The sequence below is a fragment of the Neovison vison genome, chromosome 3, assembly GCF_020171115.1.
Source record: "Neovison vison isolate M4711 chromosome 3, ASM_NN_V1, whole genome shotgun sequence".
Classification (NCBI taxonomy): Eukaryota; Metazoa; Chordata; class Mammalia; order Carnivora; family Mustelidae; genus Neogale; species Neogale vison.
In genome coordinates, this window is record NC_058093.1 from 8178910 (window position 1) to 8205784 (window position 26875).

At 41.2% G+C, this 26875-nt stretch overlaps 2 protein-coding genes across 3 annotated transcripts in view; one reads left to right on the forward strand and one right to left on the reverse strand.

The window, feature by feature from the left end:
* The window catches only part of SLC39A10 (solute carrier family 39 member 10), a 111905-nt gene extending 96423 nt beyond the window's left edge, over window positions 1-15482 (forward strand). For both annotated transcript variants that reach the window (XM_044241199.1, XM_044241198.1), the window contains exons 8-10: window positions 107-187; window positions 6612-6802; window positions 12701-15482. In XM_044241199.1, coding sequence (XP_044097134.1) covers window positions 107-187; window positions 6612-6802; window positions 12701-12859 — 431 coding nt within the window. In that variant the 3' untranslated portion in view covers window positions 12860-15482. The remainder of the gene's footprint in view (window positions 1-106; window positions 188-6611; window positions 6803-12700) is intronic.
* A 14-nt stretch (window positions 15483-15496) lies between these two features.
* The window catches only part of DNAH7 (dynein axonemal heavy chain 7), a 251111-nt gene continuing 239732 nt past the window's right edge, over window positions 15497-26875 (reverse strand). The window contains exons 62-65 of the mRNA XM_044241200.1: window positions 25560-25712; window positions 24017-24194; window positions 19674-19777; window positions 15497-15878 (exon numbers count right to left, since the gene is read on the reverse strand). Of these exons, the coding sequence (XP_044097135.1) occupies window positions 15672-15878; window positions 19674-19777; window positions 24017-24194; window positions 25560-25712 (642 nt within the window). The 3' untranslated portion in view covers window positions 15497-15671. The remainder of the gene's footprint in view (window positions 15879-19673; window positions 19778-24016; window positions 24195-25559; window positions 25713-26875) is intronic.

The window sequence follows — 26875 nt, forward strand, 5'->3', positions numbered from 1 at the left end:
CGTGAAGTTAATTTAGGTAGAGAAAAGAGGCTGTACCTGTCACCGTTAATGAAGATGGGAAAGCAGAAGTAAACATCACTTGACTTTGTTTCTACCCCCGCCTCAGGAGCAGCTTTCAGCGCCGGACTGACGGGAGGAATCAGCACCTCCATCGCCGTCTTCTGTCATGAGCTGCCGCACGAGTTAGGTAAGGCACAGCCTGTAGAGGGTCCCGGGTTTTGTCGAATCTGAGGCTTCTTCAGTGATAAATGTGTCTAAATTTGGGAGCGTTTAAACATAAAAGTGGCTGATTGCAGGCATACACGTGATCATTCTCTTATTATATAATGTGTGTTATATGTGCCTAAAAATGTACATTGTTTTATATGTATGTATTTTTAACTTAAATCAATAGTATTACCTTATATCCCTTTCTGTTCCTTGCCTTCTGTTTCTGATCATTATGCTTAAAAACTCCAGGTTCTCATGAGTTAGTTTCCTATGTTGCTTCTACCCAGTACTCAGACTTGTGCATTTACTACACTTTACATATTTGTCACTTAGTACTGGATACACCATGCCTGTCATCACAGATAATGATGCATTTAACATCTGTACACTTTAGTGCTTATAGGCTCTTCTGAGAACATCTTTTGGGCTTCTACCCAGGAACAGAATTGATGGATCCCAGGATATACATGCCTAAGAAGTGCCACATTACTGTCCACAATGGCCGTACCAGTACAGTTCTAACCAGCAGTACCTGAGAGTTCCTGTGTTTCCGTATCCCTGCCAGGATTGGATGTTAAGTTCATTAAGTTTTGTCAGTTCGATAGGTGTAAAATGATAGTTTTTTGTTGTTCTGGTCGGCACTTACTCACCTACCAATGATTTTTACATTTTTTTAGTTTCTCTTCATGCGTATTTTTTTCCTGTAAATTGAAAAACACTATATGTGAACATGCATTCATCACATAGAAAATGGGCAAGGGAGGTGGAGATGACATTGAGAGAAAAAAAACCCCATCATTTGAGTATGCAAGGAATTTTTCATAATATGAAACATCTGTCATTTGACTGTGTTTAACTGGTTTTGGTGGTAGCAGTAGCTTTATTTGCTTACTTTGAATAGAGTTTATATATGTAGTTTGCTTAGAAAATTATTAACTGCTCACAAAAAGCAGAACAATGTTTTAGTGCTTACTTGGTGCTGATTCTTTAAGCCTGATTCCATACCTTGGGCATGTGGTCTTTCTGTCTTGGTTCATGCCCCGTCATCCTTACCCTGACTAAGCCATCATTGCCTTCATTGTCTTTTGCTTGAACAGTTTCCATAGTGTTTTTATTTAGTTTCATTCTATTCCAGTCCATCTCATATACCTTATCCTAGATAGATCTTCTCAGATGTGACTTGCTCACGTAATCAGAATTTTCCAGTTGCTTCCCTTACGTATGGAGTTAGAAGCTGAGATTCCTTCGTCCTACTTGAGGTGACCTTCCCTTCTGCCTATTGTGTTCGCCTTACTCACTGTACTCGCTGTTGCATGTTTTCTACTTCACCCAAACATGATTCACCAAATACACTGTAGGTGCCTCAGCCTGTTTCTTCGCTTATACCATTCTCCTACTTTGGCTTGTCCTGCTGCTTGTGTCCCTAGTTAATCATGTTAACAGTCTTTTCCCCCTCTCACTGCAGGACTGCCCTCTGGTCCCATGACTGGATTACTTTTTCTTCTAAACTTTGTCACTTAACTTTCAGTAGGTCCTTCTTTGGGTACTTAGTATATATCATTTTAGGTGTCCTGTTTCTTAAAATGTAGGTTCTTTGGGTACAGCTACTGTATCTTATACCCTTTTCTTAACAGCTTTCCTGTGTCAGTAAGAACGTGAGCTGCCAATTTGCACTTCCATAGCAATGGAAATCAGAGCTATCAGTTCTTCTATGTGGGTAACATACTGCTAAGAATTTTAGCCTTCTGTTTTCCTTTTGTCCTCGCTTAGAACTAGATTTGGATAGTCCTAGACACACATCCCCAGTATACTGGGAAAACCTTCAGCTTCCCTTCGTCCCCACTTCCTGCTCCCTTGGTGAGTACATCAGGCTGCTTCATGGTTACTGACAGCAGAGAGTCTGGAGATTAAGGGTGGTTGCCTTTCTACTACCTACTCCTTTTTCTCTCTGTAGTTTCTTGTTGAAAAAGTGACACGCAAGGAAAGATAGCCCCAAGTAAAACACATGCAGGACAGATCTTAATGGCTAGGTAAGCCCTGGATCCCCAGAGCCGAGTTCTTGTAAAAGGTGGATTATAGAACTCTGCGTGGGCCAGGACTCCTCAGTGAGATCTTTGACCACAGATCTCTACCTGTTCTACCCCACAGACCAGAAGTTGAGATGGCACTATTGCTGTGAGAGGAAACAACAATTTGAAGTATACTGAGGAGCACCTGGGTGGCTCCGTCGGTTAAGTATCCCAACTTGAGATGCCGGCTCAGGTCACCGTCACGGGGTCCCGACACTGAGCTCTGCGTTGCGCACAGCACCTGCTTGGGATGCGACCACTCCCTCTCCCTCGCTTTCTTCTCCAGCTTGTGTCCATGCTTGTGCTCTCTCTAAATAAGTAAATAAATAAAAATAAAACTTTTTTTTAAAGATTTTATTTATTTATTTGACAGAGAGATCACAAGTAGGCAGAGAGTCAGGCAGAGAGAGAAGAAGGGAAGCAGGCTCCCCTCTCAGCAGGGATGCTGAGGCAGATGCGGGGCTCGATCCCAGGACCCTGCGACCATGACCCGAGCTGAAGGCAGTGGCTTAATCCACTGAGCCACCCAGGCGCCCCAAATAAAACTTTTTAAAGTATATTGAACTTCGCCAGCAGGAAAGAAGTGAGACCCTAAGAAAATGTGCATTTCCCCCTAATACTTAGTGCTAAATCCACATAAACTCCATATTCTAGCTGCCGAAGCTTGTAGGGATGAAAGAGCACAGCTCTGGAGGGGATGGAAGATGCTTTAAAGGAAGTAACATTGTGATAAATGAATTTATCCGTATTATTCAGACTCAGCTCAGAAAGGCTATGGTGCTATCCATTTTTTTCCCTTTCCTCTTGTATATTTAAGGGGTGAATAGAATTTCAAAATAAGATTTTCATAATGTGCTAAATTGTCCAGGGAAAATTGAACATTCACTATGTAGATTTATACATGTGTATACTTGCATTATTTAAGGCAAAAATAAATAATTTTAAAATACATCCTTGTTTTTAAAAATCTTAATAGTTGATGTTAGCAGATGTTAACGTAATTATAGCACTGGATCACATTAACAGCTTTGACAGGTACACCTCCTTCATTGTGCTAATGTCCTTTGTCAGCAGAAAGGAAAGGATACTGATTTATCAAAAGATGAATAGATTTGCTTGCTTGGTGTAAATCCCAACTGTATTCCTTTGATCTCTTTTGCAAATGTTTGTATAGATTCTTACTGAGAAAGGGAGAGAAAAAGGGAGAAAAATATGCAGATACCTTTGAGAAATTGTCATCTAAGATGAGAGTAGGACAGAGATAGATTTTAAATGAAATAATTCATCTTATGCAAGATCATTCTACAGAGATCACTTATCTGCTATATATTGGCAGTGAACAATTGGAAATTGAAATTTTTTAAAAGTAGTTGTATTATAACACCAAAAAACATGAAATGCTTTGCTTTAAATCTTAACAAAATATAGATAGAGTCTGTATGCTGGAAACGACAAATCAGCACACAAGAAATCAAAGGAGATTTAAGTCTGGAGAGAGTGTAGCAGGATTATGGAATGGAAGACTCAATATCTTTAAGATGCTAATTTTCCCTGTAGTTTGTGCATTTCTAATCAGAATACCAGTAGGCTTTTTCGGAGCTTTTTCAAAATTTTACAGGGAAAGGGAAAGGAACTTGGGTAGCCAAAAGAATTTTGGAAAAGGACAGCAGAATTGACTTCAAGACTTGCTATAAAGCCACAGTAATTGAAACAATTTATATTGGTGAAAAAATAGACACATAAATCAGTGGAACAAAGTAGAGTTCTCACATATATGGCAACTTAATTTCAACAAGGTGCAACGGAAGTTCCACGTCAAAATGATAGTTTTTCCAGCAAATGTTGCTGCAGTAATTGGATATGTAGTGGGGGGAAAAAAGCTCAAAAAACCAAAACCCCTCACAGTAGGCACAGATTATCTAAAAATAGGTCATTGATTTAAATAAACAAAGTTTTTTGTTTTTGTTTTTGTTTTTTTCAAGAGAGAGGAGGTGTGTGCGTGTGCAGGGGCAAGGAGAGGGGCAGAGGGGGAAAGAGAAGCCCAAGTAGGCTCTAGGCTCTGCGCGCCTGATCTCATGACCCTGAGATCATGACCCCAGCCTAAATCAAGAGTCTGTCACTTTAACCAACTGAGCTACCCAGGTGCCCCATTAATAAAAATTTTAAAATACAGGTTTTCCCTGCTATCCAGAAATAGTGTTCCTATTGAAACCTCTTGTAAACTACAATGGCTTAAAGCTAAGAAACACTATTAATGCAGAAGTTCTTGAGCATTCCTGGACCCAAAGAACTCTCTTAGGCTTTCGAGAACTTAGGATATATCTTGCTGATGGATGCACAAACGAGGGATAAAGCACAGATGGTCACCTAGTTCAGAGCTATGGACACTTGATGCTGAGTCTGCTTCCCGGGGGAGGAGCTGGCTGCAGCCAGTCTTTCTGCTCGGGGTACGTGCTGCAGGGGCTCACTGCAAAACAAAGGCGAGTTTCCCATTCTGCCTTTTTTTGTAAAAGTGAAAATGCTCCTCAGATTTTTTTGTTGTTAGGGAAAGCGGGTACTAATGTAGGTCTTTAACAAAAGTGAGGTGGCTGTAATGTGAGCCGTGGCAAAGTGGGGCTTACTTCTGGAAGACGCACAGAAGGGGACATAAGAGAAAGTCTGCGTTACTGGATTAGGCAAGTTATTCTTAGACACGGCACCAAAAGCAAGATCCATTAAGGAAAAAAGTAATAAAATTGGACTTGATAAAGATTAAAAACTCTACACAAAAGAAACCTTTATTAAAGGAATGAAAAGACAAGGTGTTAAGGTCTGTGAAGAAATATTTGAAAAATATTCTGAAAGACCAAAGACTTTTAGGAAAATATGTAAGGAGAGTCGTATTAGATGGAAACTGGAGAATGGCCAGCGAGAAGCCATTGATAGAGAATGTCCTAGCATAGCACTAATTTTTCTGTTAACATCTTCCTGTTAGAAATTAGAACCTTGTAACCATAAGAATTAAAAAGGGAAAGATCATGTACTGCTTGTTAGTCATAGAAGATTAAGATCCCCTATTTTTAAAGGTTTGTTTATGTGTGGATGTGTAAGTGACCTCTGCGCCCAACATGGGGCTCCAGCTAGATCGAGGGTCACGTGCTCTCCCAGCTGGGCCAGCCGGGGGCCCCGAAGACGGCTTCTTAAGGGAAAAAAATGCTGCCGTATTCTACGTAATACCTTGCACTGCTAAGTGTTCGATGATTGATTGGATGTTTGTACATTTAATAACTAAAAAGTTTGTTACAATTAGTTGAAATTGATTTTGACCCTTTAGCTTTAAGACTATTATTTCTGGCAGTATTTATTTTTCTAGGAAAGTTTCTGAACAGTATGTAACCCTTAAAAAAATTTTTTTTTAAGATTTTTATTTATTTGAGAGAGAGAGAGATTGAGGGAAGGAAGTAGGAGGAGGGGCAGAGGAAGCAGGCCCCCCTGCTGAGCAGGGAGGTCATGCAGGGCTCGATCCCAGGACCCTGAGATCATGACCTGAGCTGAAGGCAGACGCTTAACCGAATAAGCCACCCAGGCGCCCCTTAACCCGTTTTTCCCTAGTGGTCCAGCTATAGACACATGAGTGATAAAGTCTCTGATTTTACATGTTTAGAATTAAGTTTTAATTTTTTCCCTGAAAAAAATAAAACATAAATGTGAACAGCGTACAGTATACTCAAAGAGTCTGTTACCTCTGTTTTTCGTAGGCCGTTTCCCTTTGGAAATATGGCAGAGATCAGAGGACAGAGCTTTAATTGTAGCTCACAGAAAAAGCAGTGACCAAGTTCTTTTTCTCTGTTGTTTCTGCTTTTTTAAAAAAATATTTTACTTTTTCACATTCTACAGAAAATTGGCCTTTTTGATGTATGGTTCTTTGAGTTTCACCATGTATGTAGTTTTCTGTAACAGCCAGCCCGGCCAGCAGGTGCGGACAGTTCCATCATCCCAGTAGAGTCCCTTCACGCAGTGGTCACACCCTGTTCCCACCCTGAGACCCTTCGTGGTCACACCCCGTTCCCAGCCTGCTTCAGGCAGCCTTGGCGTTCTTCGTCACGACAGTTTTGTCTGACGCGGAATCATACGTACTTTTCAGACTGTCTTTGAGCATCGAGCCTGAGAGTTTCACTCAAATTTTGCATGTATTAGGTTTAATTTAATAAGTAACTTTTTATAATAAAACATCCGTTATTCAAGGCGTATCTTTTAATATCAGTTCTTAATTTTGCTTTCTGTTTTTTCCCCCCTAAATTTGTGCATAAAATCCTGTGGTTGTAAAACTCGCACGTTGTGTCTTTACTGTAGGTGATTTTGCAGTTCTTCTGAAGGCGGGCATGACTGTGAAGCAGGCCATCGTCTACAACCTCCTCTCCGCCATGATGGCCTACGTAGGCATGCTCATCGGCACGGCCGTGGGCCAGTACGCCAACAACATCACCCTGTGGATCTTCGCCATCACTGCCGGCATGTTCCTCTATGTAGCCTTGGTGGATATGGTAAGCTAGTTTATGTTTTTGTTGTTCATGCCAAACTGTAAACAGAGTGCACCTTCCAAAAATGGAGGGAATCTCTGGATATATTTGAGGGACTATTTTAGAAAATACGTACCCCATTTAAAAACATGATATCCTAAATAGCCTACTAGAGAAAGACAGTTAAGCAGGAGGATGTCTTTGGAAATCAAGTTGAGATGCTGAGAATTTTGGACCAAAGGATATTACTATTCAGAGTAATCCAGTATTTAGAGATAATTATTATACTATGAAGATTTTGTAATGTTAGGGTATAAATATTTTGTGGTTGTTAATAAATCATTCTTTGAGCTTGTTTTATAGCAAACAGGAAATACTGTATCTCTTAGGTAAGCCAGTCTTCTGCAGAAAATGGTGTATATTCCTAGGGATTTATGCAGTTTCCCTCATTTCTGACTTTAAAGTTAACAAATCTAAACACTAGCAACTAGTTTTATTTTAATTTTACCTTAGTGTCTTAAATATGTTAGGCAGTATATTTGCAGAACTAGTAACTTGATTACTTGTTTTTATTTTGTTTTGATTTTTCAAAATTATTTTTATTAATATAAATGTATTATTTGCCCCAGGGGTACAGGACTGTGAATCGCCAGGTTTACACACTTCACAGCATTCACCATAGCACATACCCTCCCCAGTGTCCATAACCCAACCACCCTCTCCCTACCCTCTTGCCCCCAGCAATTCTCAGTTTGTTTGTGAGATTAAGAGTCTCATGGTTTGTCTTACTTTTTGTTTTTAACTTAGATATTATGTTCACTTTCCTTCTGGTAAGATTTGTCAGATAGTGTCATTTCAAAACTTTGTAACCTAAATTTTTTTTTAGATTTATTTATTTATTTATTTGACACAGAGAGAGAGAGAGAGAGAGAGAGAGATAACAGGTAGGCAGAGGCAGGCAGAGAGAGAGAGGGGAGGAAGCAGGCTCCCTGCTGAGCAGAGAGCGAGACGCGGGGCTCGATCCCAGGACCCTGAGATCATGACCTGAGCTGAAGGCAGAGGCTTTAACCCACTGAGCCACCCAGGCGCCCTGTAACCTAAATTTTTAATCCCAGGATTATTGCCTATTTATAATAGTTTAGAAAATATCAACAAAAAATAAAAACTATTTACATTCTGTGCGTAGAGTTTGCCATTTCCTTGTTTTTTTTCTTGGACTCTAACACGTCATTTCCTGTCCCGATGCTCAGCTGATGACCTTCCTGTTGCATGGAAAATACTGAAGCCATCGAGACAGCCTCCACGGGTTGCCTGTTTCTGCTCCTCCTGTATCTCTCTGTCCGTTCCCCTCTTTCCTATCACAATGAAGAAATCTGTTTCTTGCTGAGGCCCGCTGGCTCTTGTCCCCTTCCAATAACTCCCTGAAATTCTCCCCTTTCTCTCTGTTGTTGTTCATTTTTCCCTCTCTGCTGGATCAGGTCAAACCTCCTATACTTCTCACAAAGGTAGGAGAGAGGGAGTTTCTTTAACTCCAGTTCCCATTTTAGTTCTCAGCCACCATTTTCCTTCCTTTTTTTTTTTTTTTTTAAGATTTTATTTATTTATTTGACAGAGATCACAGGTAGACAGAGAGGCAGGTAGAGAGAGAGGAAGGGAAGTGGGCTCCCTGCTGAGCAGAGAGCCTGATGAGGGACTCGATCCTAAGACCCTGAGATCATGACCTGAGCCGAAGGCAGAGGCTTAACCCCCTGAGCCACCCAGGCGCCCCACCATTTTCCTTCTCGTATTGCAGATTACCCTTTCTGATTTTCTAGTTCTCTTCTTTCTTGCGTCTGGCCTCATCTGGTATTCTCCCCGACTGCTGTCCCAGATTGCTTTGGCCACATCTGCTACGGACCACAGCGCTCTTGAGTCCATGGTCACGTACTCCGTCCGGCTTCATGCGCTTGTCCTACGGCCGCACTGGCGGGGGCTCAGGCTCTTCTCTTTGAAATGCTTTCTTGTCAGTTGGCCTCTGTGCCGCCACTGTTTCCTGGCTTAACCACCTTTCTGGCCTTGCCATTTGTTTTCTGGTTCTCTTCTCCTTGACCTATAAATGTTGGTGAAAGCCCTCTAGGTGATCTCATTTAGTCTCATGACTAGAAGTATTTAATGGCTGGTAATTCCTTCATTTACATCTTCAGCCCAGACCTTTCCCTTAACTCCAGGTCAGTCTATCCACCAGCTTCCTTGAGCGTCTGAAAGGAATTACAGGCACGTCTGTTCAGAGTCTAGTTCCTGAGACGCCAGCCTTCCCTCCCTGGACCCCCGGCTCCTGTAGGAGACTCTGGCTGATGATTCCGTTCTGCAGCTGCTCAGATCGAAGCCCTGATGAGAATTCTTTGTCTCGGTTCTCCTGTTCCCCACCGCCCCCCCCCACCTCTGACTCATCCTAAGCCCCGGGGAGGGCTCCACTTCCCAGCCACCTCTGCTGCCACCGTCATCTTCTGTTTGACCTTCTCCCCACGTCTGGTGTTGCCCCGTCCGTGACGGGTTCTGAGTCAACAGTCATGTCACTCGGGTGCGTCAGACTCTTCAGTGGCTCCCTGTGAATTTCCTCCTCCTCCCTTTAGCCCTCCCTAATGTGTGTCTTTTCCTCATCTAATTCCTGTTTCCCCCAGGAGGCACACACTGCCTCAGGGGCCTGGCTCTTGCTGGTCACTCAGTGTGGACTCTTTGGCCTGCAGAAGCTCTACTGACTGGCTCCTCACTCCTTAGGAGGCTTCCCAACTTCTACCCCAACATTTTACATCTTCTATCCCTACTTCTCTTTTCTTTTTCTCCTTTGCACTTGTATTTTGATCTGTTAATAACATGCTAAGCATTTTACTTATTCACTGAGCTCATTTGTGCCCCACACGGACGTCCGTTCTGGGAGGACAAACTTCTTTTTGGTAATATTTCATTTACTGCTGTAGAAGTAGTTCACAGTTAGTTGAATGAAAAAATAAATGAGCTAATTCTGAAAAGAACAAGGTAATTTTTACAGTAAGGATTAGTAGTCTAATGAAGAAGAGAAGTAGCCATTAATTAGAATTCTTTTGATAATGGCTTATGCTACAGTAGTGGAACTATGGGGAGAGGCTGGCTAAAACATAGGGGAAAATTAGGGAAATTTTTCTGGAACAAGATACTCTGAGCTGAGTTTTAAAACCTGAGGAAGAGTTTATTAGGAGCAAGAGAAATGGGCATTGGAGAAAGCAGAGTAATGAGTAACATCATTCCTTAACCAGTATGTTGACTCCTAGAACTGCGTTCTGATATTCTGAGAAAGTAACCCAACATGACTACTGCTAAGAACACAAGCAGACAAAGGTAAAACTGTATTAAAGTGTTTTTAAGTAGCATTTATAAGGGGCGCCTGGGTGGCTCAGTTGATTTAGTGTCCGCCTTCGGCTCAGGTCATGATCTCAGGGTCCTGGGATTGAGCCCTGCATCTGCTCTCTGCTCAGCAGGGAGCCTGCTTCTCCCTCCTTCTCTCTCTCCCTGCCTCTCTGCTTACTTGTGATCTCTCTCTCTCTGTCAAATAAATAACTAAAATCTTTAAAAAAAAAAAAAAAGTAGCATTTATAATGTTGTAATTACATTGGAAATATCGTAAATGTCCAAGAAGAAAAACTACCTACATATATTTTAGGATTTTAATGACACTGAGATTATTTTCTCTCATGTTAAATGGAAAAAATGGATTAAAAAATTACATCCGTGGTTCTCAGGTCGATGTAGGCCAGACCATGACTGTGACACAAAACATAGTGCTATAAAAAATGAGAATTTATCTTGTAAATTTTGAGGCACCATTACAGGGTTTAAGCAACGATGACATGATTGTATTTTCATTTTAGAAAGACTAATCTGGCCACAGAGAGGAGGTGTTGATTCACTTCCGGTCGGTCATGCGCTAGCCACGGCACCGGAAGTTCCGGGTCGAGGGCTCTGTAGGATGTGCCGTCGGAAGTATCCACCGGCTTTAGGGGCTTTGCACAGCGGCTGTTCATGGCCCAGCGTGGAGGCGCTCTTGGGTTTTCACCGATCCGGCCGCGCTGCTGGGTACCGCTGGCTCCGCTGTGGTACGATCCGCAGATACACGGGGGGGGGGGCCCTGGGGCTGGAACTGAACGGGGGAGGCAGAGCGCCTCTTGTGGCCGGTGTGTGCATATCCAGAGGGGATACTTCTGCGAAACATCCTCTGTTACTTACGCTTCAGTGCTAAGGAAAGCCGGATTGAACGGTTTTTGTCATCATGAAAACGTGAGAAAAGGAGAAGAGATAAACCAGTCTTCGTCCTAATAGAACCACAGGTGGTAGTTGCCGGCTTTAGTTCTGATCCATTAACCCCGAGGTTGGCAGACTTTGTGTAATGGGACAGAGAGTGCACGTGTAGGCTTTGTAGCCCCCGTGGCCTCTGCCGCAGTTAATCAGCTCTGCCGTTTGCAGTGGTTTCTGTCACAAGTACTTAACTCTGCTGGAAAAGAACAGTAGCCTCCATTAGCTGGTATTTACTATGGCCATAGACTTCTGAACAAAACTGATGACCAGCATGAAGTAGTTCTTAAATAGGACCCTCAGGGAATTGTTAAATATACTGTAGCCATGTCAGAATATAGTAGTTGGATTAACTGTCCTCATTATTTAATAATGAGCAATAGTGTTTTTTCCTAGGCAGCCATTATGTTCTTAACACTACACTTTCCCCCTCTGAACCACGAAAAGCCCCAAGATACTGTTTGGAGGAAAGCTTAGTGTCTAACAGAGTAGCATATCCGTGTCATCTTTCTGATGGTGTCATTGCACACTTGAAAAGCAAAACACAGAAAACAAGAAAATGAAACGTGAAGTAGCATTTCTTTCACAATTTGGACTCGATGTGGATGGAAAGACTTGATGCTCATAATAACGGACATGCGTTTCTCTAGTAAATCTTATTTACTTAAATACAGACGGGTTTTATACTTTGAACTTTGCATTATTCTTAAATGCAGTAGTATATGCTTATGCTTTAGAAATCGAACTATAAACTTCAGTGAACTGTGTGCCTTTAAAGGTACTGGGAACATTCAAGTTTTTGAAATTGTATCATGATTAGGAGAAACAGAGGACCCTGGGAAGGCCATGGGCTCCACTTGGTCGTAGTCCTGCTGAATAGCTTCGAGAGACTATTTTCTCTATTATTGCAAGGAAAATAACGGCTTACGGGCAGAGAGATAACGAGTTAGGAATTGTCTGTAAATGTCTGTCCTTGCTCTCACATGCAGCTGAATATGAGAATTTTTTTTAAAAGATTTTATTTATTTATTTGACAGAAAGAGATCACAAGTAGGCAGAGCAGCATGCAGAGAGAGAGGGGGAAGCAGGCTCCCTGCTGAGCAGAGAGCCCGATGTGGGGCTCGATCCCAGGACGATCATGACCTGAGCCGAAGGCAGAGGCTTAACCCACTGAGCCACCCAGGCGCCCCGGGTGAATATGAGAATTTAAAACAGAGAGTAAAAGTGGAAAATCTTGAATTAGGTATCCCCCCGCAAAGAATCTTATGTTTTCAGTGACTTTAAGTCAGTAAATGTGGTGATCGTTCCTGGAGTGTTTATTGGCAGTAATAAATGATCTTCTACTTTAGCCTAAAGCAGATGGCAAGGTCAGTGGACGGTAACTTCAGAAAATATATTTGCATTTGTCCAGAGTTTAGGAGGGAACAGATTGAGTCATTATTTCATAGCTAGAGCTAAACTTCATCAACGTTTGGGTGAAGTATGCATTATGGTTAACATTATGTTGAATAGAATAATTTGTGGTTATGCTTTATTCATTAAAGTAGAAGAAAGTAAAAAAATTTAGCAGAGTATTATACAGAATTGCTTGTAAGTATCTGGGTTTTGTTTCTGCAGCTTCCAGAAATGTTGCATGGTGATGGTGACAATGAAGAACACGGCTTTTGTCCCGTGGGGCAGTTCATTCTTCAGAATTTAGGATTGCTGTTCGGCTTTGCCATTATGCTGGTGATCGCCCTCTATGAAGACAAAATTGTGTTTGACCTCCAGTTTTAACCATTCCCAGTAATCACTGTGGATTACGAGAATGTTACCATGCAGCTTTGCATCTGCCCCTAGTACTGTATGCACATCGCTCAAAGAAAAGTCAGTGGCTTGCACTTACTTCCAAGTTCCATAGATTTGAGCTGAACCACACAAGACTGGTGGTCAGGACTGCTTTTCCCTGTGCGAAGGGGTCTTTTAAAAATACAAAGCTTGTGATAAAGAGAGGAGAAAATGGGACTCCAAGAACCAATGTTGACATAGGTTTGATTAAGACTTTTAAAAAAATAATCATATAAAACACTAAAGTAGTCTCTTTGGTAGTAGAAACTTCTGTGGCTATGCAGAAATAGAAATTGAACCAAAAATCACTTAAACTTTAAAAATATTTTAAATGGACTTCGGGCAGACTTTTCTTTGTGCTAAAAATGAATTGTAGTGTCCTTTAATTCAGTTACATATATGCATAAGGTAATGGGGATCAACTTGATACAATTTTGAAACTGCGTAAAGTAGGCTGTAGGAACTAGAGGAGAGCTCAGGCTGTGTTAGAGTATGAATTTAGCATTGGGAAAAGCCCTTATTCTTGAATCTAGAGTTACTATTTTTGTATATATTGCCATAGTGTTTAAACTTGCAGCCTAAACTACTGAACTTTGTGATTGTATGTTTGTGTGAGCTTCAGTTTAATGAAAGATTCATAACGGTTCTTTGTATTAATATTATACTTGGTGTTTGGGTGTTTTTTCTTTCAAACTTCAGTTTTGTTTTTGTTTTGGGATTTTTGGTGGGGGTAGGGAGTTGGAGCATGTGGTTAATTTTTTTTTTTTTTTTTTTTTTTTGGTTAAAAGTGTAACCCTCTAGGAAATACCAGAAAAAAAGAACCCAAACATGGTCGAAATATTCAGCTTTCCTATTTTAACAGTACTAGCCAGTTACTGGGGAAGTTGACGTTCTAAACGTATGCGTTGCTTTACCAGTTTGGTTTGGGAACCTAGAGCACATGCTGCGCTTGGCAGGAAGGGAAGGCAGAAAACCCACGTTCACGGCGTCCGTGGTCTCTGCGTGTCGATGGAAGCGGCTCGGACGGCGACCTCCGCTGATGCCACGGGCTGTCGTGAATCCACGCGACTCGGGAGACACCCTTACGCGACAGCCAAAGTCACGTGATCGTTGTGCCAAGATACGCTGTCGGTGCCTGCTAGGGACTCGCCTCACTTAGAGGTGCCCTGTTCCAGCATAACTGAGCGATTTGTGAGAAGCGCAAGCCATGTTTATCCTGAATTGTGACCTGTAATTCGTAGCACGAGTCCCCCTGCATGTGGCTTTCGTTTCCATCTTGTGCCTCACGGTCTTCATGTGTGCCCGGGAAGCTGGGTGTGGACTGTGTGCGGGCAGCTTTGTTTCAGTCGCTTGGCTACCGCTGCAGCTGATTTCAGAATCTTACTGTTCAACTACTTAAGAGCCAAACTCCTTCCATTCCGTGTAAAGTGTTTGCATTTAGCTCGCCTCCTCTCCTCCGCTCCTTTCCTCTTAGCGAACCTACAGAAATAAAACTTGGAGAGCTGCGCCTGTGCCCGGGTAGTCAGAGTCTTGCCAGTGTTTCTCCTTGGTGCTGTAAGCAAGGAAGCTTAGGTGTGCTTTTCTGAATTTATGCCTGAATTTGACACATTATTTCTGGCTTTCTCCATGGCCTCCTGGAATAAGTAGGAGTTTTTTACCTAGAATATTTTCAGCGTTGGGCACTGAATGAGCACAGCCCTCAGCTCACTGCTTGGCCCTTCAAGCAACCCCGCTACAAGGTGCTGATATTTGATTGAGTACTGCCAACTTCAAGTGATTAAGATATCTTGCTTTCTGAACCAAGATATATTTCTAGTTCCTTTTTGCATTTTTATACCCAAGGAGGATTCTGCATTCCAGCATTAAATCTGCTTAATTTTAAAACTTTCATGAAAAGCAACAGTGGGAAGATGTTCCCAGTCTTACAGGTCTGGTTTAAAGCAAGCAAGTTCTGCTGAAGTATATAAAGTTTTATATTCTCTAAAAAATGGTATTCTCTTCATTTGCTAGATTTTTTTAACCTATTAAGAGGGCTGTAACAGTTGCTGCTAGTATTTTGTTAGGGTTCCACCAGTATTTAGTTTCCACATCGTTCTAGTGTATAGTTTCAAGTCTTACTAGACAATCTGAATTCCACAACATTTCTGTTTGGCTCCAACATTCCATTTAGCTTGACCAGTCTGATTTAACGTGTGTTTGTTGGAGGTCATTCATGTTACTTGTACAATGCTGTCACTGTGTGACATCCATATGAATTTTGGTGTATATCACATTGCATTCAATCAGCTGTGATTATGCGTAGAAATACTATAGTAACTAGATGCAGTGTGAATTTTTTCCATTAACTACGTCAGTGGCTTAAATATGATTATGGTCCTGCAAGGTGATACTTGCTAAAATATCTAAACTTTGTTTTGTTGTAACTGAATCATTTTTAAAAAATTTATAAAGCTGGAAATGATCCAATGCTGTTTTTTTTTTTTCATTGTCAACAGTGGTGTGTCATTTTATGTATGTTCCTGATGCTTATGGAACTCTCCCAAAATAAAGTTATTCAAAAAGAGCAAATACACCAGTGTGTTTTCTTTAGTCTTTATTTCAGAACATTCCTTACACCGAAGTAGGAGGCGTTTTAAAAATACAGGCTGCATTTGCACATAAATTTATAATTAAGTACAGCTTTAAGTGAAGTCTACGTAAACCAAATTGTTTATCTTTTCTTCCTAACCATTGAACAAGAGATAGGAACAGGTGTCTCGAATCACGAATTAAGCTGACATAGTAGTGCCACACCCCGTCCGATCCAGTGCTCCACGGGTCGGTCAGAGGGAAGAGTCATGGCAATAACAAAGTTCGTGGAATGACCAGTGGTGGATAAGGTTCCTCTCCGCTCACTTGTCTTGTACAGTGGAGCAACGTAACTTGGTCGTTCTGGTATCTCTACCCTTTTACAGGGCTTTAGCCACATCTGGAAGAAAGTGCATTCAAGTGTCAAAGAGTCAAAGGTACGATACTTACATTTGAACCTAATAGGGTATTTTAGTTCTATGTCTGCAAATTTCCATGGCCCAAACAGATCTCATTTTTGTTAGCAGTACTGCCATTGTTCAAAACAGTTACTTTGTAATCGTTTTTTAAAATTATAATTAACTGCTGTTGTATTAGTTTCAGACGTACAACATAATGATTTCAACAGTTCTGTCCCTCAGTGCTCATCAAGTAAGTACAGTCCCCAGATGTCACCAAATAGTTCTTCGAGTTCCCTGTGTAGTATTTTCCATCTCTGCACTCCTTTATTGTGTAATAGAAGTTCGTACATCTTAATCCCCTTATTTCATCCACCCTCCCCTCGACCTCCCGTGTCCCCTCCAACAGCCACCAGTTTGCTCTCTGGAGTTAAGAGTTGGGGGGTTTTGTTGGTCTCTTTCCTGGTTCACTTGAGACTCTGTGTGAGTGAAACCAGGCGGTATTCGTCTTCCTCTGACGTGTTTCACTTACCATTATAGCCTCTAGGTCCATCCATGTTGTAAATGGTAAGATCTCGTTCTTTTTTATGGCTGAAAATACTGTATAATACTACGTATATATACACTGACAGACCTCTACGTGTAGTATTTTATATGTAGCCACAGCTTCACCCACTCATCTTCTGACCGCCTCTTGGTACGCTTCCATATCTTGACTGTTCTGTGTTCGTTGATCTTTTGAGTCAATACCCAGTAATGGAGTCACTGGGTCGTACGGTATTTCTGCCTCTTGGAGGACCCTCCGTGCCGTTCCACGGTGGGTGCCCCGTTGGCCTTCCACCAGCGATGCGCCAGGGTTCCTTATCCTCCGCTTCCCTTTCGATGCCGCACTTCTGACCGGTGTCAGGTGGTACCTCGTGGTGGCTTTCTCATTTGCAGTTCCCCGGTGATTAGTGATGAGCATCTTTTCAGGTCTCTGTTGACCATCTATAGGTGGTCTTTGGAAAACTGTCTATTCAGGTCCTCTGTCCATTTTTTGTTTTTTTGCTCTTGAATTATATGTTCTTTCTGTACTTTGGATATTAACCCCTTCTTGGATAGAATCATTTGCAAATGTCTTCCCCCCCCGACCCCATTCAGTAGGTTGCCTTTTTCTTTTGTTGGTTTCCTTCACTATACAAAAGCTTTTTATTTTAATGGAGTCCCAACAGCTTATTTTTGTTTCCCCTGCCTTAGGTGACCTATCTTGAAAAATGTTGCTAAAGCCAGTGCTGAGGAGATTACTGCCTATGTTTTCTTCTAGGCATTTTATGGTTTCAGGTCCCATATTTTTCACCATTTGTCAAAGAGACTGTCTTTTCCCCATTGTGTGTTCTGGCCTCCTTTGTTGTAGATTAATTTGTCCTGTAAGTATGGGATTATTTCTGCATTGATCTTTTTTTTTTTGCTCTTTTGATTGGGTGAGTTTCAATCTGAAATTGTGAGGTCTTCAGCTGCTTTTTTCTCAAGATTGCTTTGGCTATTCGGGTGTTGTAATTTTCCATACAAATTTTGGAATTCTAATTTTGTGAACAATGCTGTTGGTATTCTGATAGGGATTGCATAAAATCTGGAGATTGCTTTGGGTAGTGTGGACATTTTAACTATAATTCCTCCAACCCATGAGCATGGGATCTTTGCATTCGTGTTGTTTCCAATTTCTTTCGTCAGTATAGGTCTTTCACTTCCTTGGGTAAGTTTATTCCTAGGCATTTTGCTCCAAACTCTTTTTTTAGTATTCTCAGAACTATTTTTGGAGCCAACTAAATGAGAAAAAATAATTATTTTCACCTGTCAAGGAACATGTTCTCTATGTACTCTTTACCTATTCACCATACTTACCTGGGGAGGACTTTTGACTGTTTACATCAACAACCACAAAGTCATACATACTTTCAAAGGGAACCGCCACCACTGATAATCATGTCACCATATTAATTTAATACAGGCCAATCAAAAAAGTCTGAAAGGATTTTGTCAGTGATTCTAGAGCTTAGATCACCTCCGCATTTTAGGTGGCTATTTTAAAGGGGCCAGTGCACACATCATTCATGCTGTTTCAAACCTAGTTGCTTTCCTTTATTCCTATAATATACCCACTTTATTTTTAGGAAGTCATTAGCCAAGTTCCTAAAATATTAAGCACTGTTAAGCCTAACCTACCTAACCAATCTCAAAAGAATGTGGGGCAGGCTGGTCTCTGAAAATAAGCATAAAGAACAAACTACGGTAATAAGGAGGAAATAGTGTTTTGTTTTAAAATCTAATTCGATTCCTTTTTCCTTTATAAAGTGGAATCCTTGAGCGGATGCTGGCTTGACAGCCCACTGTTCAGAGCCCTCTTTCAGGTTTCTCAGGTCTAAATAAATTGTATGAAGGAGTTAATAATGGTGTCAGTGTATGCATCTCCCACATTATTGCGGAATCCATAGAGCTGTTTTTGGATGTAGTTAAATATGAGGACTCAACAACACTTAATGAGTGTATTTCATCTTGGCCAAAACCACATTTTCTTACTGAGAATTTTTCTCACTAAGTGACTTCTGTATGAGAATCGTCCACTTACAAATACCTTCGTATTCATGCGAACTACCTTGAAAGAGCTTCCAGGTCTACGCCAGTCAACTCTTGAAACTCACCCTGTGACTTTGAATTTGGGTCGCCTGTTTAAAGCTCTCTGTCCATACACCGTATCTTAGCATATAGGTCAGGTTTCTGGGAATAGCTCGTCCCTCACTGTACCCGTTAGGATTTTTGCCCGTCGGAGCTGCTCCCAGGGTCCCACAAACAATACATGTAAATGCACAGCCTGTATTTTATCGCACCATCCCAGGCAGGCCTTTCCAAGTGTATGAAAATTTGTCTAGTCGTTTTCTCATGATTCAGTAACAGATGGAAACAAAATCTTCCATAGCTTAGTTGGCCCATACTGAAGATTGGTTCCTAGCAAACATGTTTTTATGGGGTTGGCTTTCATATAGTTCTCTTTTAGTCTCTAAGTATCATTTTTAGGTCAAAGAATATGTAAGAAATATATATGCATATGTGGATGCATGTATATAGTCAGTCCTCATTCTTTCTGGATTCTGTATTTGCAAATCTTATCACTAACTTTTATTCATCATCCTAGAACAGTACTCTGTTGTACGATCATTCACAAGCATACTCAGAACCTCAAAAAATGTGAGTCACCAAACAAGTACTTTTCCAGCTGAGGTTGAACCTGGTGACACTCCATTTTTCTATTTCACCTCTGGTAAATGGAAACAAGTTTCATTTTGATACGTTATTTAATAAGGAGTTTTTTGCATTTTTTTGTTGTTAGTGATTTCCCTGTTTAAAATGGCCCTAAATGTAGTGCTCAGGTGCTCTCTAGTGTTCCTGAGTGCAAGAAGACTGGGATGGGCCTCAGGGAGAAAATACTTTAAGGTTCATCCAGCCATAAGTTACAGTGCTGTTTTCTCTGAGTTCAATGTTAATGAATCAAAAGTATATATTAGATACGGCATTTTTAAAGAGACACAAAACAAGTTATGTCTTGACTGGTTGACAAAAATGTGACCAGAGGAGCGTAGAAACTTAACCTTGTGCTTCTCCTAGGAGCTGTGGTTCAGCATTCACTAATTCCGTGCTGGCAAGAACTTAATAAAACATAACTATCATGATGAGAATGTCTGTACGTGGGGCGTGTGTGTGTGTGTGTGTGTGTGTGTGTAAAATAGTGTCCCCGCCCCCATATTAGTGTATCAAATACTAACCACAGGCACTGTGTCATAAAGAATTTTGGGATGTGATTCTGCAAGTTTCTTGGTCTTTCTACTCCAGGAAGCTCCATCCAGAAATAATCCATGAATGAAAACACCTAAATATAAAAGAAGCAGGTTAATACAACTGTTTAAATATGTATTTGATTAAGTTCTGAATCTAAGATTCCTCTGAGTGCTCTGCAGATGGTACCAGGTCAGCAGCCTAAGGCTTGTTCTAAAGTAAAAGCAGTATTCTCAGTGCTTTGTCTTAACATCCAGATTCTGAGAATATCAATCTTCTTCCCAGTCAAGTCAATAGTAAGATTAGATGTGGAAGATAAAAGAAATTTTAAATTCGTCTATGGGAAATTCTCAGTCTGGATGAACAGTACCAGATTTATATTTTTAATTGGCCAATGGTTATAATGTGAGAGGCCATGAAGTCTGCAGGAAAAATTCTTATTTTTTTAAAAATATTTTATGTATTTATTTGACAGAGAGAAATCACAAGTAGATGGAGAGGCAGGCAGAGAGAGAGGGAAGCAGGCTCCCTGCTGAGCAGAGAGCCCGATGCGGGACTCGATCCCAGGACCCCGAGATCATGACCTGAGCGGAAGGCAGCGGCTTAACCCACTGAGCCACCCAGGTGCCCCTGCAGGAAAAATTCTTAATGCAGTTGTAGGGACTCAGTGGCTTCGAGGCACCATGTGAAGAAAATATGCTTGTGCGGATCTCTAATATCATGAGAGTTATTTCTCTCTCCCTCTTTTACAATTTATCCTCACTCCCAGATCTCTTCTTAGTCTGAGAGAACACATGGGTGACCTCCTTCCAGAACGTAATTCATAGACTAACCACTGAAGAACACAAACTAGGAAATCCCTGAAACTCCAGTCAGTTCTCGGTCCTTTTGTGTAAAGCTTCATAAAGTGAATCTAGGTGTACGTACGTGAAAACATTCATTGTAATGGTTGCACAGATGTGAAGGGAAGCAATGTGGAGCTTAGACCTAGGTCTTAGTTCCTAATTTTCTGTGTGACCTTGAGCAAGTCATTTAACTCTGGGTATATTTGGTCCTCTGAGAACAACTGGAAAACATTCGCAAAACAGCAATGCCTACTTTCTGCCTTGTAGAGTCCTTACGGTCAAGTCAGCTGATACTAGTGAAAGCGCTTTGTAAGGTAGTGTGTGGAAGTCCGCTCGGGCCGTCCCGTCCAATGGGACTTTCTGTAATGAAAGAAATAGTCCTTATCTGTGTTTGCAGTGTTGTAGCCATTGGCTATTAAAGACCTGAAACATGGCTAGTGTGATTGAGGGACTTTAATTACAGCTTAATTTTAAGAGCCGCATGTGGCTAATCTAGTGACGAATGTTGACTGGGGAGGAAGACTTCCTCTTCTCTCGGTTTCCACTGGTGGAAAGAGCAGTGGGAGTAAAATACCAGTTTTAGTCACTGGCAAAGCACTTGTCCAGTCACTTTTCAACTATTATTCTGGTAAAGCTAAATTGCAAAATGCACCTTAAGCCTGGAGCGATGTTGGGGATGGATCTGCCTGAGAGAAAGAGGCTGGTCGGTAGCCGCATCCTTCAGACCAATTCTCCAGCCCTATCTGAGGCCTCCAGGGCAGCCACAGTGATGGGTAGGAAAGGGAAAAGAGAAGACTACAGACAGGTCCAAGAGAGCCATGTAACACCCCGCCCCACTGACTTGCAAGCATAGCCCACTAAATCGCTGGTTTTAACTAGTTAGATGCTCTGTTCTCCACTTGGGGAAGAAAGATAATGTCAGAAAAAGTAAACAGTTCATTTCAACACCTAAGAAAAGTGGCAATAAGGATAGAATTTCCTCCAGCCCAGCAACAATTTTACAGGAAATGTGATGGAGACAGACAAACACGGTTTTCTTCCTCCTGGTCAGTACAGGCCATAGGGAAGAATCAAGATCTCAAAGGATCTGGAAGGAGAAGTAGAGACTGACTGGGTCCTGGCTCAGAGCTGCTCCTACTCTGGGCCACAGCCTTTGCCATCTCGGCGCCGTGGCTGACATACGGTGTCGCTGCGGCTTCTTCAGCTCCTCTCCGTTTTCTGCCTCCTGCTGTACAATGCCCGTCACTGGGGACTCTGAGTCCCCCATTAGTACGAATAATTCTGATAAGAGGAATCTTGAAAGTACAGCTAGAATGTGTGATTCCAAACTTACGTGGATGTACAGTGGCATTGTGGCCGCGTCACGAGTCACTTTAAGAGTGACCTTTTTCGTTAAGTTCAACTTAATCCTAGGTAAGTAAGGCTGACTTCTTGGGAGCCCCAGAACCCAGAAACGGGCACACACTAAAGTGTGTATGAAAGAGACCGGCTGATGGAATGGTAGAGAGAAACTCTGGGGGAGAAGAAACACCTGTTCTTCCCAGGTGTGATCTGGTTCCTCCCATGAGGGTCCCATGAGAAAGCTGTTCTTTGGGAAAAGCTCATCGCTCCAAATCATTCCATGGAATCTGTTTCCTTTGGGTGATTAGCTAAGTTGGAAGGAAAAAATAGGAATGACAAAAAGGCTATATTGTGGGTATCTGTGTTTATTGGTGAAAACGCGCGCGCGCGCATGTGTGTGTGTGTGTGTACAAAGCAATAAAATTCACAATTTACTGTCTATCAGCAGTAATTCACGAATTACTGTCTATCATCTATTATAAATCAGACCTTGGCTGATACGTCAACGTTCAGTGAAATGGTTCATTTAATCGATGGCTACACTTCACTGCATGATCTTAGAGCACAGAGTGGTCCTTACTGATCCTGAAACTGTACTTTATATCTACCCCACTGTTTTCCAGATAATTTTGGATTTTGATACATTTAGATCTTGAATAAGAACAGTGATAATGTTTTCGAACTTGAACTTCCACAAAAATACTCAGCAGGCCTTTGAGAAAGCAGCTAGTGAAGCATAAAAGCCAGACGGCGTGGGCTTTGGTCAACTCTGCCTGTTGCTGGCCGAGACACCCTGGGCAGGTTAGTTAACTCTCCGGAGCCTTTGTTTCCACCTAATGGGGGGTGTTCTGGACCCAGCAGTGATACAGAGCAACTCCATGCCCCCCTCTGATTCCCTTTTACCCAACTTAGTTGGACCCAAATTATTTATCCTTCTTAGTATATTGCTTATCTATCTACATTTTGACTTTTAGTAGGACAGGGGAACTTAAATATCTATTTTATTGGGGAGCCTGGGTGGCTCAGTGGGTTAAAGCCTCTGCCTTCAGCTCAGGTCATGATCTCAGGGTCCAGGGATCGAGCCCCACATCGGGCTCTCTGCTCAGCAGTGAGCCTGCTTCCTCCTCTCTCTCTGCCTGCCTCTCTGCCTACTTGTGATCTGTCGGTCAAATAAATAAATAAAATCTTTTTAAAAAGTATCTATTTTATTGATCTCTCTTACAGCATGTGTTACAGTGAGCTGTACGGAGAATGTATTATTTTAAGGCTGATATAATGAAAGGAACAATAAACAACACCTTAGCAGAAGGTTCTTACATGCCCTTCGGGTATTCAACAATATGACCATTCTGAGTGTGTTGGGAATAAAAATAAAAGAAAAGAGCAACTGTCCCAGGATTAAGTCCTTGGAAACTCCAGTATTCAGAGGAGGAAAAGCTAGCAAAGAAGCATGAATGTGTCCAGTGAGAGAATCAGGAGAAACCCAGGGAGAAGGACGTCTTCAGAAGGAGAGTGGTATCCACGGATGAGAACTATGAGTTTAAGACGAAGACTGAATTCGTAGGATTTGCCAATAAGGAGGTCATTACTAACTCTGTTTATTACTAACATCAGTTTATTGGAGAGGATGAGAGGTAGATGGGAACTAGGAAGTGAGAACCTGGAGAGGGCATGTAAAGACAATTCTTTGAAGAAATTTGCTATAAAAGGGAGAGCGACACGGGACAGTAGCTGAGGGTATGTGGATGTTAAGATGGTTGGAATTCTTTGTTGATTTTATTTTATTTTATTTATCTATTTGACAGACAGATCACAAGTAGGCAGAGAGAGAGAGAGAGAGAGAGAGGAAAGCAGGCTCCCTGCTGAGCAGAGAGCCCCACGCGGGGCTCGATCCCAGGACCCTGGGATCATGACCTGAGCCGAAGGCAGAGGCTTTAACCCACTGAGCCACCCAGGCGCCCCTGTTGATTTGTTTTTAAGGTGACAGACTGTAAAAGTATAGTACATGTTGATAAGAATTTCTTTTCCTCAACTCTTTGAGAGTAACATATATGATGATTAAAATTCAGACAGTTGAGCAAAGTAAGCAAGAACGTTTTCTGTTCCGTACCTTGATAGAAGCCGACTCATTTTGTCTGCGCACTTACCGTCTTCCGGGGCGTACTTGTACTCCTTGTCCTCCATCACTTCATAGTCGAACCCGAGAAGGTCAATGGGGATGGTGTATTTCCTGGCATAGTTCTGCTGGGCACCAGTCAGGAAGGCTTGCGTGAAGAAGAAGCCGGAGAGCCAGAAGACCGGAGGAGGGCCAACCTCGTACCACTGCTATGGTGACGCAGCACACGTGTCGTGAGGTTGGAGCCTTTCAACTCTGAATACAACAACAGCTTAACAAAATTCACCCCAGCATTCCCCCTGTTATGCTTTAGGTAGACTCATAAGTGAGCCAACACATTCAGGAAAAAAAACTTGACACTGTCGATGTTTTAAAAAGCTACTTATTCAGTGTATGCTCTGACTTCCATTTCATATCCATTGTCTCAGCGGGGATGTCACAATGTGGGTTAATGCAGAAGTGAATGTCTCTGTATGTGCCTAGTGATTCCTTCCAAAAAGCTCTACATAATGATGAATATCTGATATACGTTGTTGCACAATATATCATGTTCCATAGTTGACTAGATCCCTATAACATCTGGTAATATTTTTCCCATTTTTTTCTCTCTCATCATTGCTGTCCAGTAGAATATTCCTTTGGAAGTTTTCCCACTTACTTTACCAAAATACAAAGAAATCCAACAGATGGAAACACAGTATTATACAAAGAACTTACTAAAGAAACCATAGTGAGAGCTTAAGATATTATAAATATCGAAGATACCCAAATAATTCTGTTCAGATCATACTTTAAGAAGCTAATTGACTACTGATTTTAAATAGAAAATTATAGAAGTCAAATGAGTTTGAAGAACTTTTCCCTGTTAGAGTCCAAGGTAAAGCCTTCATCGTTCAAGAATAATCTTATTTCTTTAGTATCAACTCTAGTAATAACAAGAAGGCCTGTGTTATTCAAGGGAAGTTGAGTCATTTTATCCCTGCAGAAATTTTCTCACAGGCAGTTTTGATGTATTCTGAACAGTATGTAGGAAATTAATACTTTTAATGAATATAATTAATAGCATAGTTAAGCACCAGTATTGCCGGATAATTAGGAGACAGGTTTCTGCGCACTCAACATTTCCAAGACCATTCGCCATGGAGATTATTGCCGTGTTGGGCTGAACCAGCAGTCTACTGACTTCATGATCTGGAAGAATGCTGGACAAGGAAAAGATAATGCTGCTTGCTAGCAGCTTCCTGGCTTTCTAAGGTGCTCTGCTCTAGGAATCTACTCTGATGCTTAGTATTTAACGTAAAAAATCAACACAACCAGTTGTTTTCTCTCTTCAAGCATCCCTGACTTGAGTGTGTTGTTTACTAAATATGAACACCTGTTCCTAAAGCTTTCAGAGATTCTGTTTTCCATATTCGTATTTTGACAGTTCAGTGTAACAGTTACATACATTATATGCAATACTGAGTAGTGGTCATTTGTGCCTGGGATGCACAGAAAAACTAGAGAGTAATGTCACATTAGGCGTTCTGATGAAAATGAAATGAAACCATATATGATAGTTTAGATGAACTCACTTGCAAGAATTTCAGTCTTGAAAGGAAGTCATTCACATAGCTCCCCAGTGGTTTAAGGCTTGGGTATGATTTACCCATCCACATTCCTGGAATTTTGACATTCAGAATGCTGCTAACCACTTCTTCAAGATCTGTAGACATCACCACAAGCCCCTGAAACATTTGGTTAACATGATAATACTGATTTTGGACACCCCTCTCTTAAACATCCTTTTCATAATTATCTTTTGTTTAAACTTGTGATGAAAGCTGAGTCATATAGGAAAAAAGAAAAGATACATTCTTTTGCTGACAGTAAGTCATGGAGTCATTGAACTATTCCTTACAAAATATTGACAATTTTACTTTTAATCAAATTTTTGTGAAAAATTTTCTTACTGGGGTATAACTGACACGTAACATGGTAGAGTTGACCCTTGAACAAATGGATTTGAACTGTATGGGTCCATGTGGATTTTTTTCAATAAATACATTGAAAATTTTTTTTTGAGATATGTACCTATTTGAAGAAACTCACAGATGAACCACGTAACCTGGAAATAATGAAAAATTTCAGAGAATGGTATTGTAAGAATACAGTACATTATACATGTTATGTGTTGACTGTTTATGTTATGGACAAGGCTTCCAGTCATCAGTTGGCTATTAGCAGTTAAGTTTTTGAGAGGTCAGGAGTTATATGTGGATTTTTGGCTACAAGGGGGTCAGCAAGCGTAACCTGCATGTTGTTAAAGCCTCAAGTGTATTAGTTTCATAGATACAATATGATGGTTTAGTATTTGGATATATCACAAAATGGTCACAATAGTCTGGGTAACATCTGTCACCATACATAGTTACAGTATTGTTTCTTGTGATGAGAACTTTCAAGATTCGCTCTCAACAACTTTTGAATTTGCAACACAGTATTACTAACTACAGTCATTGGGCCATACATCGCACTCCCATGGCTTTTACGTTATAACCAGAAGTTTGTGCCTTTGACTTCCTTCAGCCTTTTGCCCACCTGGAAAAATCTTAATATTTAGCTTCTCACTAGCTATTAAATCACAGACTAATTTGGACTTAGTTTACTGCCTTTTTTTTTTTTTTTGCCTTTAAAAAAATTTTTTTTTAATTAACATATAATGTGCTGTTTGCCCCAGGGGTACGGGTCTGTGAATCATCAGGCTTACACACTTCACAGCAAGTTCACTGCTCTTTTGAATAGACAACTGTTACATCTCCTGTCTTCTTAAAAGAATAGTGATGAATATAAAATTAGAAAAATTATATGAAATCCTTTGGAAAGTTAAAATAGTCTCAGTTCCACCTAT